A 14,885-nucleotide genomic window follows, 5' to 3' on the forward strand; every position below is an offset into this window, starting at 1 on the left:
CCTTGGATGATGTAGTGGCCAAGGGCTTCTTTTCCTCTTCTAGACACCGACTCGGGGCCATTTGAAGTGGAGAGTGCACTAATTGAACACCCAGCTGTTGTTGAATCAGCTGTTGTCAGCAGTCCAGATCCAGTCGGAGGAGAGGTAGAGTGAATATTATTCAAGTAGCAATTTCATATTTTCCAGTTCTATCCATTTGACCCCTCTGGAGAGTAAATCAGGAGTAATCATGTAATTCTCATGACGAAGCACCCATGTGCCAAAAATGGGTACTAGCACTCAGCTTTACAAATGAATTGTGTCCCAAATGGGATGTATTAGGATTCATTTAGTGGTGACAGAAACTCAACTCAAACCGACTTAAGTTTTTTAAAAAAGGAATTTATTGACCCACACATAAGTGAGGTCTTCAGGTACAGCTACATCCAAGGGTTCATGTGAAGTTAGCAAAGCTTTGTCTCTCTTCATTTCCTGGCTGTTGTTCTTTAGGGTGGCTCCATTCAGGCATGTTCTTCCTACGTGGTAGCAACTGATTCCAAATGTACACAGCTTCACAACCAGTAAAGGAGACAGCTCCTCCTCCAACAGTTTCAAGAAACTCCCAGAGTAATATGTGTCTATCTTAGATCACATATCTAAACAATGTGGTCCAGGGAATGGCATATGCTCACTGGCCAGACCTGGATCATACGCTGATCATTGGAGGTAGAAGTTAGTGTCAAGACCACCAGACAGAGAAGTTAGGGTAATGTTCCATAGGAAAATCAGGGTACTATTACTAAAAGGAGGGGAACAGATGCTGCATAGAAAAAGCAGATTTTACTGTATTTACGATGGTCATGGAAATCAGAATACATTGTCTCACAAAAACAATGCAAATAGGGAGACTGTGGCCAGGTTCCCAAACAAGTCTCACTAGCCTACTTAGGACCTAATGAAAGGAAACTTAGGGAATGACAGTAATAGGCTTAGTTTTAAGAGGAAGCCCTGTAATATGGAAGGGAGATGTTTCCTTGCCACATGGAAGTTTCTGACAGACTTAGTAAGTAGCAAAATTCCAAAAACAGTTTGTGTATCAGCATCCTCCCACATCTCTTTCTCTGATCCTTTTTTTTAAAGATTTTATTTATTTATTTGACAGAGAGAGAGAGAGCACAAGCAGGGGGAGTGGCAGAGAGGGAGAAGCAGACTCCCCACTGAGCAGGGAGCCCAGTGTGGGGCTCGATCCTGGACCCAGGGATCATGGCCCAAGGCAAAGGCAGACATTTAACCGACTGAGCTACCCAGGCGCCCTCTCTGACCCTCTGCAGTGACTCTATGGATCCCACACTCAAACCTCTTGCACCACCTCCACACCCAGTGGATTCTCTTGTCCAAAGTACTTTTCTCCTGCCACCATATTCTCATTCTCTTAATATAGCTGGTTTCATCTGAACATTAGAAGTAAATACCAATTGGAATCAATGTTATGAATAATTAATAATTTAAAGTATAATTAACTAACCTTAATAATTATCTAATTGGTGGGTTTTGTATAGTATTCCAAAGAGAAGCAAGAAATATTAGGCAAAAAAGACCTTTCAGAGGTAGATCAATCCTTCCAAAGAATTCATCCCCCAGCATACAAAATCCCTCCACCAAGCCTCCCCAAATCCCTTTCAAACCATATTCTCTGGAACCTCCATTTGTCTCCCTATTACATGCTTCTAACAGTGTAGGTCTGGAATAAATGATCATCTGCAAATCAAGGACTGCCTGGATAACATATAGGACTAGTCTGACTGAAATGTTAAATACATGTGTGACATGTAAACAAAACTCAAGTTTTAGCTTTATTGAAACACTGCACTCCTCACACTCACAAACCATTTATCTGGAATTAGATCTCAAACCCCACTTGTATCCAAGATCAAGGGTGATCTCTGGTTTTGCGTTCATCACTCAAGTTGTGTAAATAAGTAATTATAAGTACCTGTCTGTGCTCGGCTTTGGTTCCAAACTCCTGATGTGTCTGAAAGAAAAAAAAATCAATATAAATTGACTTTTCTCCTGCAGGTAGTGAAAGCTTTTGTTGTCTTATCTGCACCCTTTATTTTTTTTTTTTAATTTTGACAGAGAGAGATCACAAGTAGATGGAGAGGCAGGCAGAGAGAGAGAGAGGGAAGCAGGCTCCCCGCTGAGCAGAGAGCCCGATGCGGGACTCGATCCCAGGACCCTGAGATCATGACCTGAGCCGAAGGCAGCTGCTTAACCCACTGAGCCACCCAGGCGCCCTATATGCACCCTTTAAATCCAACCCAGAGAAATTAATTCTTGAACTTCAGGATCATGTGAAAAAATCAACTGCACCTTACAAATATCCAAGAAAGGCAAGTATTTTTTGCCCAAAGTTAAGTGTTACCAAATAAGGGTCTAAGATATTAAGTACATAGATTTTACTAGCTTTTGACTTTATGGTTGCTCATTATATAAGTGGAAGACACTTACTTCAACTTGTTTAGCCTTAAGAATTTTGCTTTAAAAAATTTATTTTAGGACACTTAGATGTTCGATACATTAGTTTTGATCAACTCTGCAATACTGAATAACTACTAAGGATCCTTGTAAGACTAATCGGTCCCATTCCATGAGGGGAAAAAAATGGAAAAAAATTTAAAGACAGCATTTGATTCAGTTATCAGTACTCTCAAGCCATAATACTCTTCAAAGCACAAGCCTTTTAAGTATCAAGTGACCAAACGTAAGGCCCAGAAAAAAGATGCTATCCAAAGAAACTGTGGAATCTTTCCTGAAAAGTTCTTCAAGGGAGGATTTAAGAATAATTGTATATAGAAACATAATGATGGCACTGCAATTACCTTCCTTTTCATCCTAGAATACTGTTGGTTGATACTGATCCTTAAGATGAGAATTCCATTCAACTGGTATTTCAGCCAAAAGGTAGTTAACTTCAGCCTCAGAACTAGATACATCTTCTCCATCAAATTTACTAAATCAGTCACCAGCTGATTTGCAGAAACATTGAGAAAACTTTTTAAAGTCACATCTTGAGCGAGGGAAACAGAGAAAGGATTTTACTCTGAGCATAATGGGTAAATTGTACTCAAATTTAACTCTCAAAAGTTTCCCTTAGAAAGGGGCTGCAGGATCCAGCTCTTAAAAACCCCAAACCTAAGAATTAACTTGCTTCTCTGTACATGTAGGTGTAGCCTCTATTTCCTAGGGGCAGTAGAGGTCCAGCTCTAATTTGAACTGGAAGGGGAAGCAATGGTGCAAAGGATCGTTATATCCATCTGATAAAGCATATAGGCTTTGCACTAAAAACTCATGATGTAGGTCCATTGTCAACTGGACAATAAACACAAGAATTTCAATGAGTTTAGGCTAAGATGTCCCTCAGACTCAAACTCGTCAGTTACATGAAAGCTCTCCCAGTTGTACTGACAACTGGGATTGTCAAAACGGAATCAAGTGTCTCATAGTATGTTTCTCTGTTAATTAGGTGGAATTGTTCCAGAACTCCTGAAGACAATCACCGGGAAATCAAACGCAATGTTCTGAGAGACCATGAATGGGGTCGAACATAGCCCAATAAGCAACTATAGCATTAAATAGTTATAGACTTCTTTTTAGTCCTTGCTTCCTGCTGATTTAGAGACTACTCTCTTGCAATGCTGAAGGTTTTTCCAGGTTGAAAAACTCAATTTTTTGTTCTGTACTTAGCCAAAAATTATATAAATAATAATTCAAAAATATTTGGGAAAAAAAGTTATGATGACCAAACTGACAAAGGCAGTGATTTTATTGACCTACAGTGTTTAAAATAGCAAATGATTACTTAGAAAAGCACAGTGGACAATGAATTTATCTTGTGCCTGATTAAGTCAAAATAAAGATTAGAACTATTCTAAGAAAAGTGCTCAAGACAGAATTTCTTCTGCTTAACATCTTGTATTACTAGTTCTTTAAAGTGAATTAAAGGGGTGCCTGGCTGTTTCAGTCGGTTAAGCATCTGACTCAACTCTGCTCAGGTCTTGAACTCAGAGTCATGGATTCAAGCCCCATGTTGAGCTCTATGATAGGTGTGGAGCCTACTTAACAGAAATAAAGTGAATTAAAATATTAATTTAAAAATAAGTAATATAGGGGCACCTGGGTGGCTCAGCAGATTAAGTCTCTGCCTTCAGCTCAGGTCATGGTCTCAGGGTCCTAGGATCGAGCCCTGCATCAGGCCCTCTGCTCAGCAGGGAGCCTGCTTTCCCCTCTCTCTTTGCCTGCCTCTCTGCCTACTTGTGATCTCTCCTTCTCTCTCAAATAAATGTTTTTTAAAAATAAGTAATATAAATAACTCAAAAGCCAGTAAGTGAATTTAATCGAGTACTGTATTACTATACTTTTAAAAAAAGTTTTACTTATTTTAGAGAAAATGGGGTGGGGGTGCAGAGGGAGAGAAAATCCCAAGCAGACTCCCGCTGAGCACAGAGCCCAACATGGGGCTTGATCTCACAACCCTGATATCAAGACCCAAGCTGAAATCAAGAGTTGGACGTTTAACCGACTTTAAAAGGAGGCACCCCATACCTCCTTTTAAAGCACAGAATATCCCAAGTTTGGATTACTTAAGAGTAATTAATCAAGAGCAATTATTAAGAGTTTTATATCTATATGTTTTAGGACAATGTATATGATTTTTGATACATAATGTGACATATAAGCATCTTTTATATCTATTATAAAGCAAGAGATTTAATAAGAGACAGGAAGAAAAAGCACAGAACACCAATCTTCAGGGAACAAATTTATTTTGTTTTTTTCTGAAAGTATCAGAAACTATGAAAAATAAGCTAAATATCTGGCCATACCAAAAGCAAAATACAAGTAAAAACAACATTTAGAAATCATGTGTGACCTTACACAACCATGTTTCAAGATACTAAGTATAACACTCCTTCCTCCACAAAGCAAAACAATTTATTAAACCACAATACTGAAGTTTTTTTAACTGACATAACTTTAAAAAAAATTAAAAGGAAGAAAAAGAAACCATTCAATTCCCATCCTGGAAATTTGTCATATATAAAATAACATCCTCAAATGTCAGCGACAATAAAGTTGGAAAACCTTTCACATATCAATAAAAGGATTTGGATTCCAACAGAACACAGTGCTTTAGAACTGGAGAAGAAGAGCTTTTGTCGCACTCAGTCTTACCAAATACAAATAAATACAAGAAGATTAAAAACGAACTACTAAAGCAAAATCTTTCTGTAAAGTAGCAGCTTTAGCTTTCACAAAGTAAAAGGAATCCAGTTCTGCAGTTAGCCGTTCTAAAAGCATATGGCCACTTTTATTCCCTAAGTCCCAGAGTCTTGCACTATCAAAATAAAACGATCTTTTTCTTGGAATAAGTCCAATGAAGGCACCAAAATCCTATCCTCCATGTTCACACAAATGACACTTAAAATGCTCTTATCATCCTTCCAAGATGACCTCAACCTATTAAGAGTTAACACTTTAAATATCAAAGATCTAGAAGGAAACCCCAGTCTCATCTGCATTAACCGTAACAGCCTTTGCCCCTCCCAAATCCTTCTAGTCTGGACCACTAGTTTAGGAGGAAAAAAATACATTCCCATATTCCCTAGCCATTAAATAAACAGACATTGGTGCAGGAAGACTCAACATTTATACTACTACTGAACTGTTTCAAACTTAATAAACCCATCTCCAAAAGTTAATTTCACAGCCTCTTACTATTTATTCATAATCTGGACTTAGTATGCAGCCCTCTTTGGTGTCCCTCTCTTCCAGTGTTTTTCAGTAATTTATGCTAGAGGAAACCTTGAAAAATTTTCCAAATTAAGGGAACCCTTATGGCATGGGAGTATGAGCAGTAAGTTGAGGATACTCTGATTTCACAAAAATCCAGAACTATCAGACTATGATTCACAGAGTTCTTTTTCTTCTCCTGGAGAAAGTCTCAGGCTGAAATTCAGAGAAGAGGTTCCTCCCTCAGTTTTAGGAAAAGGAGAGAAAATGCTATTTAATTAGGTTTTGCAGTTCTTCATGGAGAGTTTTGGTTAAGGCTCCAGACTTGTTGCTACCTTTTCTTCATTCTCAAGCCCAACTGGCTGTGGAAACATTTCAAGAGTTCCTTTGGCAGACTGATAGTTCCGAAGAGTCTGTTTCTTTTTAATCTGAGAATCTTCTCACTTTCAAGAAAATACATTTTCTCCAGGACCTTGCAGAAACTTGTTTCATTTGTTCATGTGATGAAAAATGTCCATTGAACAGACTAGTTTCTATAGCCATACTTGGGCTCCTGAGCACTCAAAAAAATCTGGCCTAATATCTCCTTGTATGTACTCTGGCAATTCATCTTTCAACTCAAACATCCTGTTGAGAACTCTTCCTCTGACAAGCCACTGGATTTCTGCATGTAGATTTATGTGCTCTTTGTTCAGACTTTAGTTTTTGTTTTTTTTTTAATCATTCTCAGATAAATCGGACTTTAGTAATAATTTCTGCAGCATTATCCAGAACTTTCATTTCATCTCCAAGTGTTTTATATCAGCAGCTCTCTGTGAAGAAAACCATGTGCTATAACATCAATGTCGGGATTTTACCAAAATGAGCAAAACCTATGAGCACCCGAAGTAAAGATGACAGACTTTCAGCCTCAGATATGAAGACCCATTAAATTTATACTGCCTTTGTTTTGAGAGGCTCCTCATAGCAGAAAAAGCTTTCTTGAATTTCATCATTTACCAATCTTACCAAAGCTACAGTATGACAAATATTTGTGAAATCTGTTGACTTATCAGCCCAGATAGAGAAGCTGCTGCTTTTCAGTTACTTTTTTAGCATCAGGTGACATAAGTTAATTTAATAAACTGAAAGTGAAGGTTTTTCAATTTCTTTTACTGCTTCTTGCTGTAGCATTTTAACATTATGTTGAGATTAGATTCTTACCAACTATGTGAATTTTTCTTTTCTTGGTATAAGTGCTGTTACTAAATAACTTGCTTCTTAGACCTTTTACTGAATGGGATTTGATTTAGGATTTTATTTTTAAGTAATCTCTACATCCAACATGGAGCTTGAATGCATCACCCTGAGAATCAACAGTCTCATGCTGTATGGACTGAGCCAGCCAGGGTGCCCCTGAATGTTTTTTTTTTTTTTTAAACAAAAGTTTACTGTTTGGATATTCCAGATGCCATTAAAATAACAAACATTTTTACTCATCAAATGGTTCTGACTTACAGTTACAACTGCTGGAGAAATGCTAGGTTTGTAAGTTGCATTCCACTGACAATACATAATGCAATAGAACAGCTTGGATTTAAGTCTATATAAGACCACTGAAAAGTAGCTTTCGCTATAAAAAAAGAATTTGTGTCTCTTGTTGCACTGCCATACTGAAGAAACTCAGAACACTAAATCTTCATCACTAACCTTAGCAGAAATGTCTGTAGTTCTATGCCTAAAATGGTCCTCTTCTATCTCACACCATGTCTTCAAAAATTACAGCACTGGACCATCATCTTTGTAACAAATGTTCATAAAATGTAAAAACTGACATAACTAAGTAACAGAATCACAAAAAGATAGAAAAAAACCTCACAAAAACAATTCACTTCTAAACCTGTAAGACCCATGTTTTTGCAATGTTTACAATGCAATGTTTTGCAATGTTTACTTATAAAAGTAGGAAGGGACAGCTGAGTTGCAACACATAAAAATTCTTTCCTTAAATGAAAATTTCCCGATGACTTTCTCTTTTACAGAGTTTGTTTGCTCCCCTAAGTCAGATGCCAGCACAGAAGGGGAGGCTGGGGAAGATAATCAGGAGGGAGAAGCCAACACTACCTTCCTTCCACCCTCCTCTCCACAGAAGTGTTCATCATTATCCATAGCCCCTCCTAGCTCAACCAAATACGTACAGGCCTAACTGCACACTGGCATAGGGGGTTCAAAAGATCTCCAACAGAACCATTAATGGGGTTTCTCAATCACCGTTCAATATTATGAGTTCAGCATTATGCAGCGCACAAAGGTCAAAAACAATATATTTTCAGTCATAATTTTATATGGAATCCTGGCACTATCTCACCGAATGCCATCTGGGAAACCTACCTGCAACACCAAAGGAGACTTTTTATCCTTATGAGAGGTATTTTCACTTGACTCAGATCTTTCTGTGACTTGACTTTCAAGTTCAGGTTTAGCTCCTCCCTCGTTCACCACCTGTGTCTTGGTTTTGTCTGCCCCAGTTCCTCATTATTTTCTGGTACCTCCTGCTGGTTATTTTTCCCTTCTGCTGGATCATGTTGATTTCATTTGTTACCAGATTCCAATTTAGCTTCTTTCCCATTTCCTGCTTGCACTGACTGCTTTGGGTTAAGTTGTGATGGGTCCTTAGCACTCTTTACCACCTCCTGGAGATTGTATTTTCTGAATAACATATAATCTTTCACAACACTCAGGCAACAGACAGCTTTAATGATTTCTACTACCACCGTGTACTGCAGATTAGTGAGATCCACTTTATCTTCCGGAATTGAGGCTGCCTACTATTCCTGTAACAAAAAGAAGAGGAAAACAGAGGGAGAGGGATACCATGAAGCTTGACAGATACAAATACAATCTTTCATCTTTCTGTTTGGGACTTGTTAAACCAATTTATATACAGTCTACTCTTCTACATGGACCCCAGTCAAATTCTGTGAATTCTGGGCTCCTGGGTGGCCCAGGTCATGATCTCGGTGTCCTGGAATCAAGCCTCATTATTGGGTTCTCTGCTCAGTGGGGAGTCTGCTTGTCTCCCTTTCCTCCCACCCCCAGCTCATGCTCTCTCACACTCTCTAATGAGTAAATAAATCTTTACAAAAAGAAATGCTGTGAACCCTTTCAATAAATAAATACAAATGGAATCCCAAGACATTACCTAGAGTCCTTTTTTTCCAAAGAAAATTAAATCTTGATTTGGAAGATTTCCTATCTACCTACCAGAAAGTCTCATAACCAACATATTGAAATCTGTTAGGTCTGATATTATTTTAAGGACTTTTTTTTTTTTAATAGTCTCTGCCCCCAATATGTGGCTTGAACTCACAACCCTGGGATCAAGAGTCACATGCTCTACTGGCTAAGCCAGGCATGTACCCCTATTTTTTCTTTTTAAGATTTTTATTTATTTGACAGAGAGAGATATCACAAGTAGGCAGAGAGGCACGTAGGGCAGGGGGAGGGGAACAGGCTCCCCGCTGAACGGAGAGCCCGATGTGGGGCTCAATCCCAGGACCCTGAGATCATGGCCTGAGCCAAAGGCAGAGGCTTAACTCTCTAAATCACTCAGGTGTCCCCAGGTACTCCTATTTTAAAGACATTTTAATATACTTCTTTTATACTCAAAAATATAAGTCTTAAGTTGTAAAAAAAAATTAATAAAATCAAGAAAAAGTATTTAGTATTACATACTAACGTAAAATCACTAAGAAAAACATACCTGTCAATTCTTTGATAACTTCGTCTCTATTCATATGACTGTTATTTCGAGATTTATATACAATCTGAAATGTCCCTTTGTTTGGAGCTTTAAACCAGGGTTCCAAAAATGTTTCTGCATATTTTTTCATATCTTCTAAGAAAGCCTTGCATGAGCCTGAAATGGGTAACATACGTAGAATAACCTGAGTCGTCATCTTCTTGGTTTTGTACATATTCTGGAGAATATGATGTACCAATTTCTCAGGTTCTAAAAGAAAAAAGAAAAAAAGCACAAAGCACACAAGTAAGTTAGGAATAAAAACTCTCAGACATTTTAAAAGCTCTTGAAATTGATGAATTCTTCATTGGCAGTGACCTATGTCAACAGTATAATAGAAGAAATTATCATAATGAATGTTAAATAAGTCTAATCAATATTTTTTCCAACTTTCTTCACTGCCTATACCGATTATTACTATATCTAATATGTTAACTCTTTTTTTAAAGGTTTTTGTTTTTTTTCTTGAGAGAGAGAGAAAATGAGAGAGAAAGAGAGCATGAGAAGTGGGAGGGTCAAAGGGAGAAGCAGACTCCCTGCCGAGCAGAGAGCCCGATGTAGGACTCGATCCTGGGACTCCAGGATCATGACCTGAGCCAAAGGCAATTGCTTAGCCAACTGAGCCATCCAGGCACCCTAATATGTTAACTCTTCAGCATTGTTACCGCTTTCACTAAAAACAACTGTTCATGAAGACACTGGAGCTAACATTTTTGTGATGTCTCATTGTCCAACACCCTACTGTTTTCCTGCAACAATAGCAACTACAAATGTAACATTATTAAATAGTACACTCTTTTACAAAACAAATCTGCAAGTCATTTTAAAGGATTTAATTTATCCATTAGTTAAGTCTGGACAATAATCTAGATCTCAGAACTCAGAGAAGCCCCCAAGCCATGAATTACACATGATCATGATATGGTCCTTAGGCCATCCTCACTACCTACAAGTCTGTTTGGGGCTACTGAGTGTTTTTAATACTTTTAAATTAGTTAACTGCATTAAAAAATCTAGGAACTTCTCCAGATTTTCAACTTCTTTTGAGAAACCAGAAGATCTGGCCCTATAGGCTTACATTCCAAATTGGCTGGCACTGAAGAGCAGCTGCTCCTCTTAAACAGAATATGTACTCTTGTTTCACCTAAAGTTACATACAAAGAAAGTGGTAAAGCCAGGTTTCCACTCCTAAGCCAATGTGATGTTCACCACCCCATCTGACTCTTCCATATGTCTAGTGCTAGAACAGTGTTGAAAAGATCAGTCAAATAATTAACTGAGCCATAACCATGAAGCCATTTTGTAGGCAGTGTTCTAAGGCAAGGAGATGTCCAGATATTATAGGCTCAATACTCTTAAGATTTATTAGTCATACGTACCTATTCCAAGTGTCCTGATGAAGACTACATTATTTGCTCCACTCTCCACTAACTGGAATCTCCTTAGCTTCATCTCTGTAGATGCTTTAATGTCACCAACTTCTTTCTTCAAGGCAGCCTCCATGTCATCATCTTCTCCCTCACTTCCAGAGGGCTGCTGATCTTTGTCCGTAAACTGCATGAAACAAATGAGCAGAAATGCAAAAAGAGTTCATGTTAAAAGCTACAATTAACTACCTATGTGAAATTTCCAATGGCAGACAGGTCAATACTGACAATAAAGCTTTTTATTAAGAAACTGACATCACAGGTGCCTGGGTGGCTCAGTTGGTTAAGCGACGGCCTTCGGCTCAGGTCATGACCCTGAAGTCCCAGGATCGAGACCCACATCGGGCTCTCTGCTCAGCAGGGAGTCTGCTTCTTCCACTGACCTCTCTCCTCTCATTATCTCTCCCTCTCTCCCTCTCAAATAAATAAATAAAATCTTAAAAAAAAAAAGAAAAGAAAAACTGACATCGCTCTCTGCAAAATGTGGAGGAAAAATGGAGTTCCCTCAGAGTGGGACACATATAATTTGAAAATGCTTTGAAAAATATCTTAACTTTCTGGGACACAGGGTAACATGCTCACCAGATGAATTCATTCAAGATAGACCTTAATTCCATCACCGGATACCTTTGCGCCTAATAAGACATTCTCCTTTTGGTGAGATTACGACGAGCAAGTAGAAGGCAGAGGACAAAACCCAACCTGACACCTTACAAACCCCAGTCCCCTCCCAGGTGGGATATGTGTGACATTCCTCAGGCACCCCTGGCTGCCCTAATGCTAAGGGAGGGAAAAACAAAGGGTTAATGAATAGAAATCACAGTCCTGCAGGACAAGAGTTTCCCTCATCTTACAAATGTTTTAGTGATTTACCAGGGAGGCAAAAAAAAAAAAAAAGCATTCTTATCAATAACCTAACTTCCAGATGGAAACTCCCAAATATCTTACTGTTAATGCTTTAGTAGAGGGGAAAAAACCACCCTAACTTGATAATGGCAAAGACTCTAATATCCTGTTGGTCCTCTTTAACATCCAAAAGTTCTTCTGAAAACCTCCCTTTTCCTTTACCTCCCCCAACTACCAAGTATATAATCAGTCACACCTCACAACCCCTGTGCAGCAGCTCTTTCTGCCCACAGGTCCTGACCGGGTGCTTTAAGAAAGCCACCATTTTGCACCAAAGACCTCTCGAGAATTCTTTCTTGGGCCTCATCTCTGGCCCTCACCTACATTCAAAAACTACATCAATTAGACCAAACAGGGCATAAAAAGCCCTTATATTCTACTAAGGAACAGGGAACAGAAAGAGTCAAGAATTTGCTCAAGGTACCAGTGTAGACAGGACACTCATTTCTTGCCCAGTTCTCTGCCCCACCATTATTAGTTTGCCAGACAAGCACTAGTAATAATTATACACATTTATGGAAACTTTATTACCTGCCAGGATGTATTTTATATACATAAGCAACTTTTCAGTCAACATTAAGTACACTATCATTTTTCTTTATTTAGCTCAGCAAAATTAAATAATACACCCACGTTCAAGCCCTAAAACTAGTAAATCATGGACCTTGAATCCAAATGCCCCCTGTATTATCCTCCCTCTTTTAATTCATTGAGGTGTTTGTGTATGTATCAGTCCTGATCCTAAGCTAGGAATATAATGATTTCCAAACTGTGATGGGGAAATTAGGTTTTAGGTGGTGTGAGGACAAAAGTTCTTACTTTTTAAATTGCATTTACACGCGCATTTTAAAAATAACTAGCACTAGTACTAAACCCACTATTTCAGAGACACTGCTCAGGACAAACATCATTACAACCATGGTGTAAAAGTGGTAAGATACGTCAGAAACCATGAGGACAAATTAGGTTTCCTTTATTAATTTGGACCGTTCACTTAACCAACTTGAGTTTCAGTGTCCTCATGAACATTACTCCACAAATCTACTGTAAGTAGTAAACGTTTGAGAGCTTCAGAAACACAACATTTCGTTGGGCCGCAGAAGCAACCTATAAATAGGAGCCACTATGATTACTAATGGGGGAGGAAGAAAACAAAACAAAACAAAACAACAAAACAAAAACCACCGAAAGCTGCAAGTTTTTCAAGCACACGACCCGGTTGGGGTCTGCAACCCAGATAAGGTAAAGAGGCGGCAGCACAGAGGCGGCCGCGCCCCTTCGCCAGCGCCGCCACAAAATGCGCGCACGCGTAGAAAATGCCGGCCTTGCAGCATTCCCTCGCTCCTCAAAGGCCGCTTGCCCTCTCTGGGGCCCGTACCTTTTCCGGCCCATACATGTCGTCGCCGTATTCGCTGAACAGGCTGTACACCTCCTCCACGCACTTGCCTTCGTTCATGTTGCAGTTAATGAGAATGCCCGGGTTCCAGCTGCCGGTACCCGCCGCCGTCGCAGCGCCGCGCCCGCTTGGCTTGCACATACTGAGCTTTGCCTTTGCGCTTTCCGCCGCTCGACTGAGGAGGCTGCTGGACCGGGGTCGCCATGGCGCGTGAGAACCGAGGCTAGCGAGAAACGTGTTTCTGGGCTATTCCCCGCTTCCTCACCTCTGCTGCCGAGAGCTGGTTTACATCACGTGTGCGCGCCGGCCTCCTCCTAGTCCCGCCTCCAAGTTTCAGTCGGTGCTTCGAGGGGTCCTAGAGCCGGTAGGTGGCAGGCTGTGGAGAGGTGGTGCGAGGCCCGCCTGTCGCGAGGTTGACTGACACTTCTTACTGCTCTTCAGCCCACGCTCGGACTTTCCCGGAACGCGGCCTTCGGGTGGAGGCCGGTCTGTAAACTTACATGCTGGGCTTCCAGCTGGATGTAGATCGTGCTTGTAAAGAACGGTTTCGTTTTCCATTCATATTCACTGATTCATGCAGTTAGTATTTATTAAGTACCTATGTACTACTTAAGGACCTAAGTACTCAATTTGGCAGAGCAAGACACATTTCATACACATCTTGCCCTTCTAGGCCAATGCTTCTTAGAAGTCACTGGAGCTTCCAAACCATCCTACTTATTTTTTGGTTCTGGTGAAATGTGCATAGTCAATAGACTTTAGTACTCCTGTTGAAGGACCCCCAGAGGCACAAAGGAAGGATACAAAGTATAAGGAACTCCTAAGTCAGAGACCCGACTATCGGAATGAGAAATATAAACTACAGAGAAACCTGGACAAACTTCTTGGCATTAAATTGTCACTGAAGGGACACTTTAACTTGTAAAATGTGTTTATATTCATACCCAAGATACTGTCCATATCAATTTCACACACTTTTGATTGACACTGATGTCATAGCAAGCATCATTTTGGTGAGTTACTGGTCCAAGTGCACTTGGTTTGGACAGGAAATCACATCCTCACTTCTGAACAAAACCATGAAGAGCCAAAAGGGTTTGTCCTTTGTTGCCCTAGGAAGAATTAGCTAATCCAGTGACCCCAAAATGTGGAGTGGATGGTCGTAGAAAGTCAGAAATAGAGAACCTCGTAGTTATTGTAAGTCCTATATCTCTCAGATTGACATTCTTGTGACTCCCATGACAAAGTAATGCTGATATGAAATAATGGTCTAGAAATCCATATACATATAAAAGATGTTTTGCTAATAGTAAGGGAAAGATGAAATATATCTTGCTATTTTCTTTTCATTCTGTCCCCCAAAATGTTTAAGAATACTCATTAGTCTGGATAGGTATTCCTCATACCCTAAGGTCAGGAATCCAGATCCTTATACTTCATGCAATTAAAAGTCAACTGGAACTTTATAAATCCCTTGTGTTGGTGTCCCACGTTCGACAGTGTATTGCTTTGGTGAGCAAAGGCGGGAGTACTGTGCATTTTACTGACCTAGGTATTTCAATCTCACATTCTGAGATTTATTTGTTATGTATGAAACAACAAAATA

At 39.5% G+C, this 14,885-nt stretch overlaps 1 protein-coding gene and 1 pseudogene across 1 annotated transcript in view; one reads left to right on the plus strand and one right to left on the minus strand.

Moving 5' to 3' along the window:
• LOC125090837 (acyl-coenzyme A synthetase ACSM4, mitochondrial-like) overlaps nucleotides 1–3,885 on the plus strand; it is a 28,276-nt gene extending 24,391 nt beyond the window's left edge. Inside the window, 4 exon segments of the mRNA XM_047713967.1 lie at nucleotides 44–144; nucleotides 2,056–2,099; nucleotides 2,294–2,369; nucleotides 3,503–3,885. Of these exon segments, the coding sequence (XP_047569923.1) occupies nucleotides 44–144; nucleotides 2,056–2,099; nucleotides 2,294–2,369; nucleotides 3,503–3,526 (245 nt within the window). The 3' untranslated portion in view covers nucleotides 3,527–3,885.
• Nucleotides 52–13,858, minus strand: LOC125090830 (THUMP domain-containing protein 1-like; annotated as a pseudogene).
• Nucleotides 13,859–14,885: the final 1,027 nt, after the last annotated feature.

This window comes from Lutra lutra, chromosome 18 (genome assembly GCF_902655055.1).
Source record: "Lutra lutra chromosome 18, mLutLut1.2, whole genome shotgun sequence".
Classification (NCBI taxonomy): domain Eukaryota; kingdom Metazoa; phylum Chordata; class Mammalia; order Carnivora; family Mustelidae; genus Lutra; species Lutra lutra.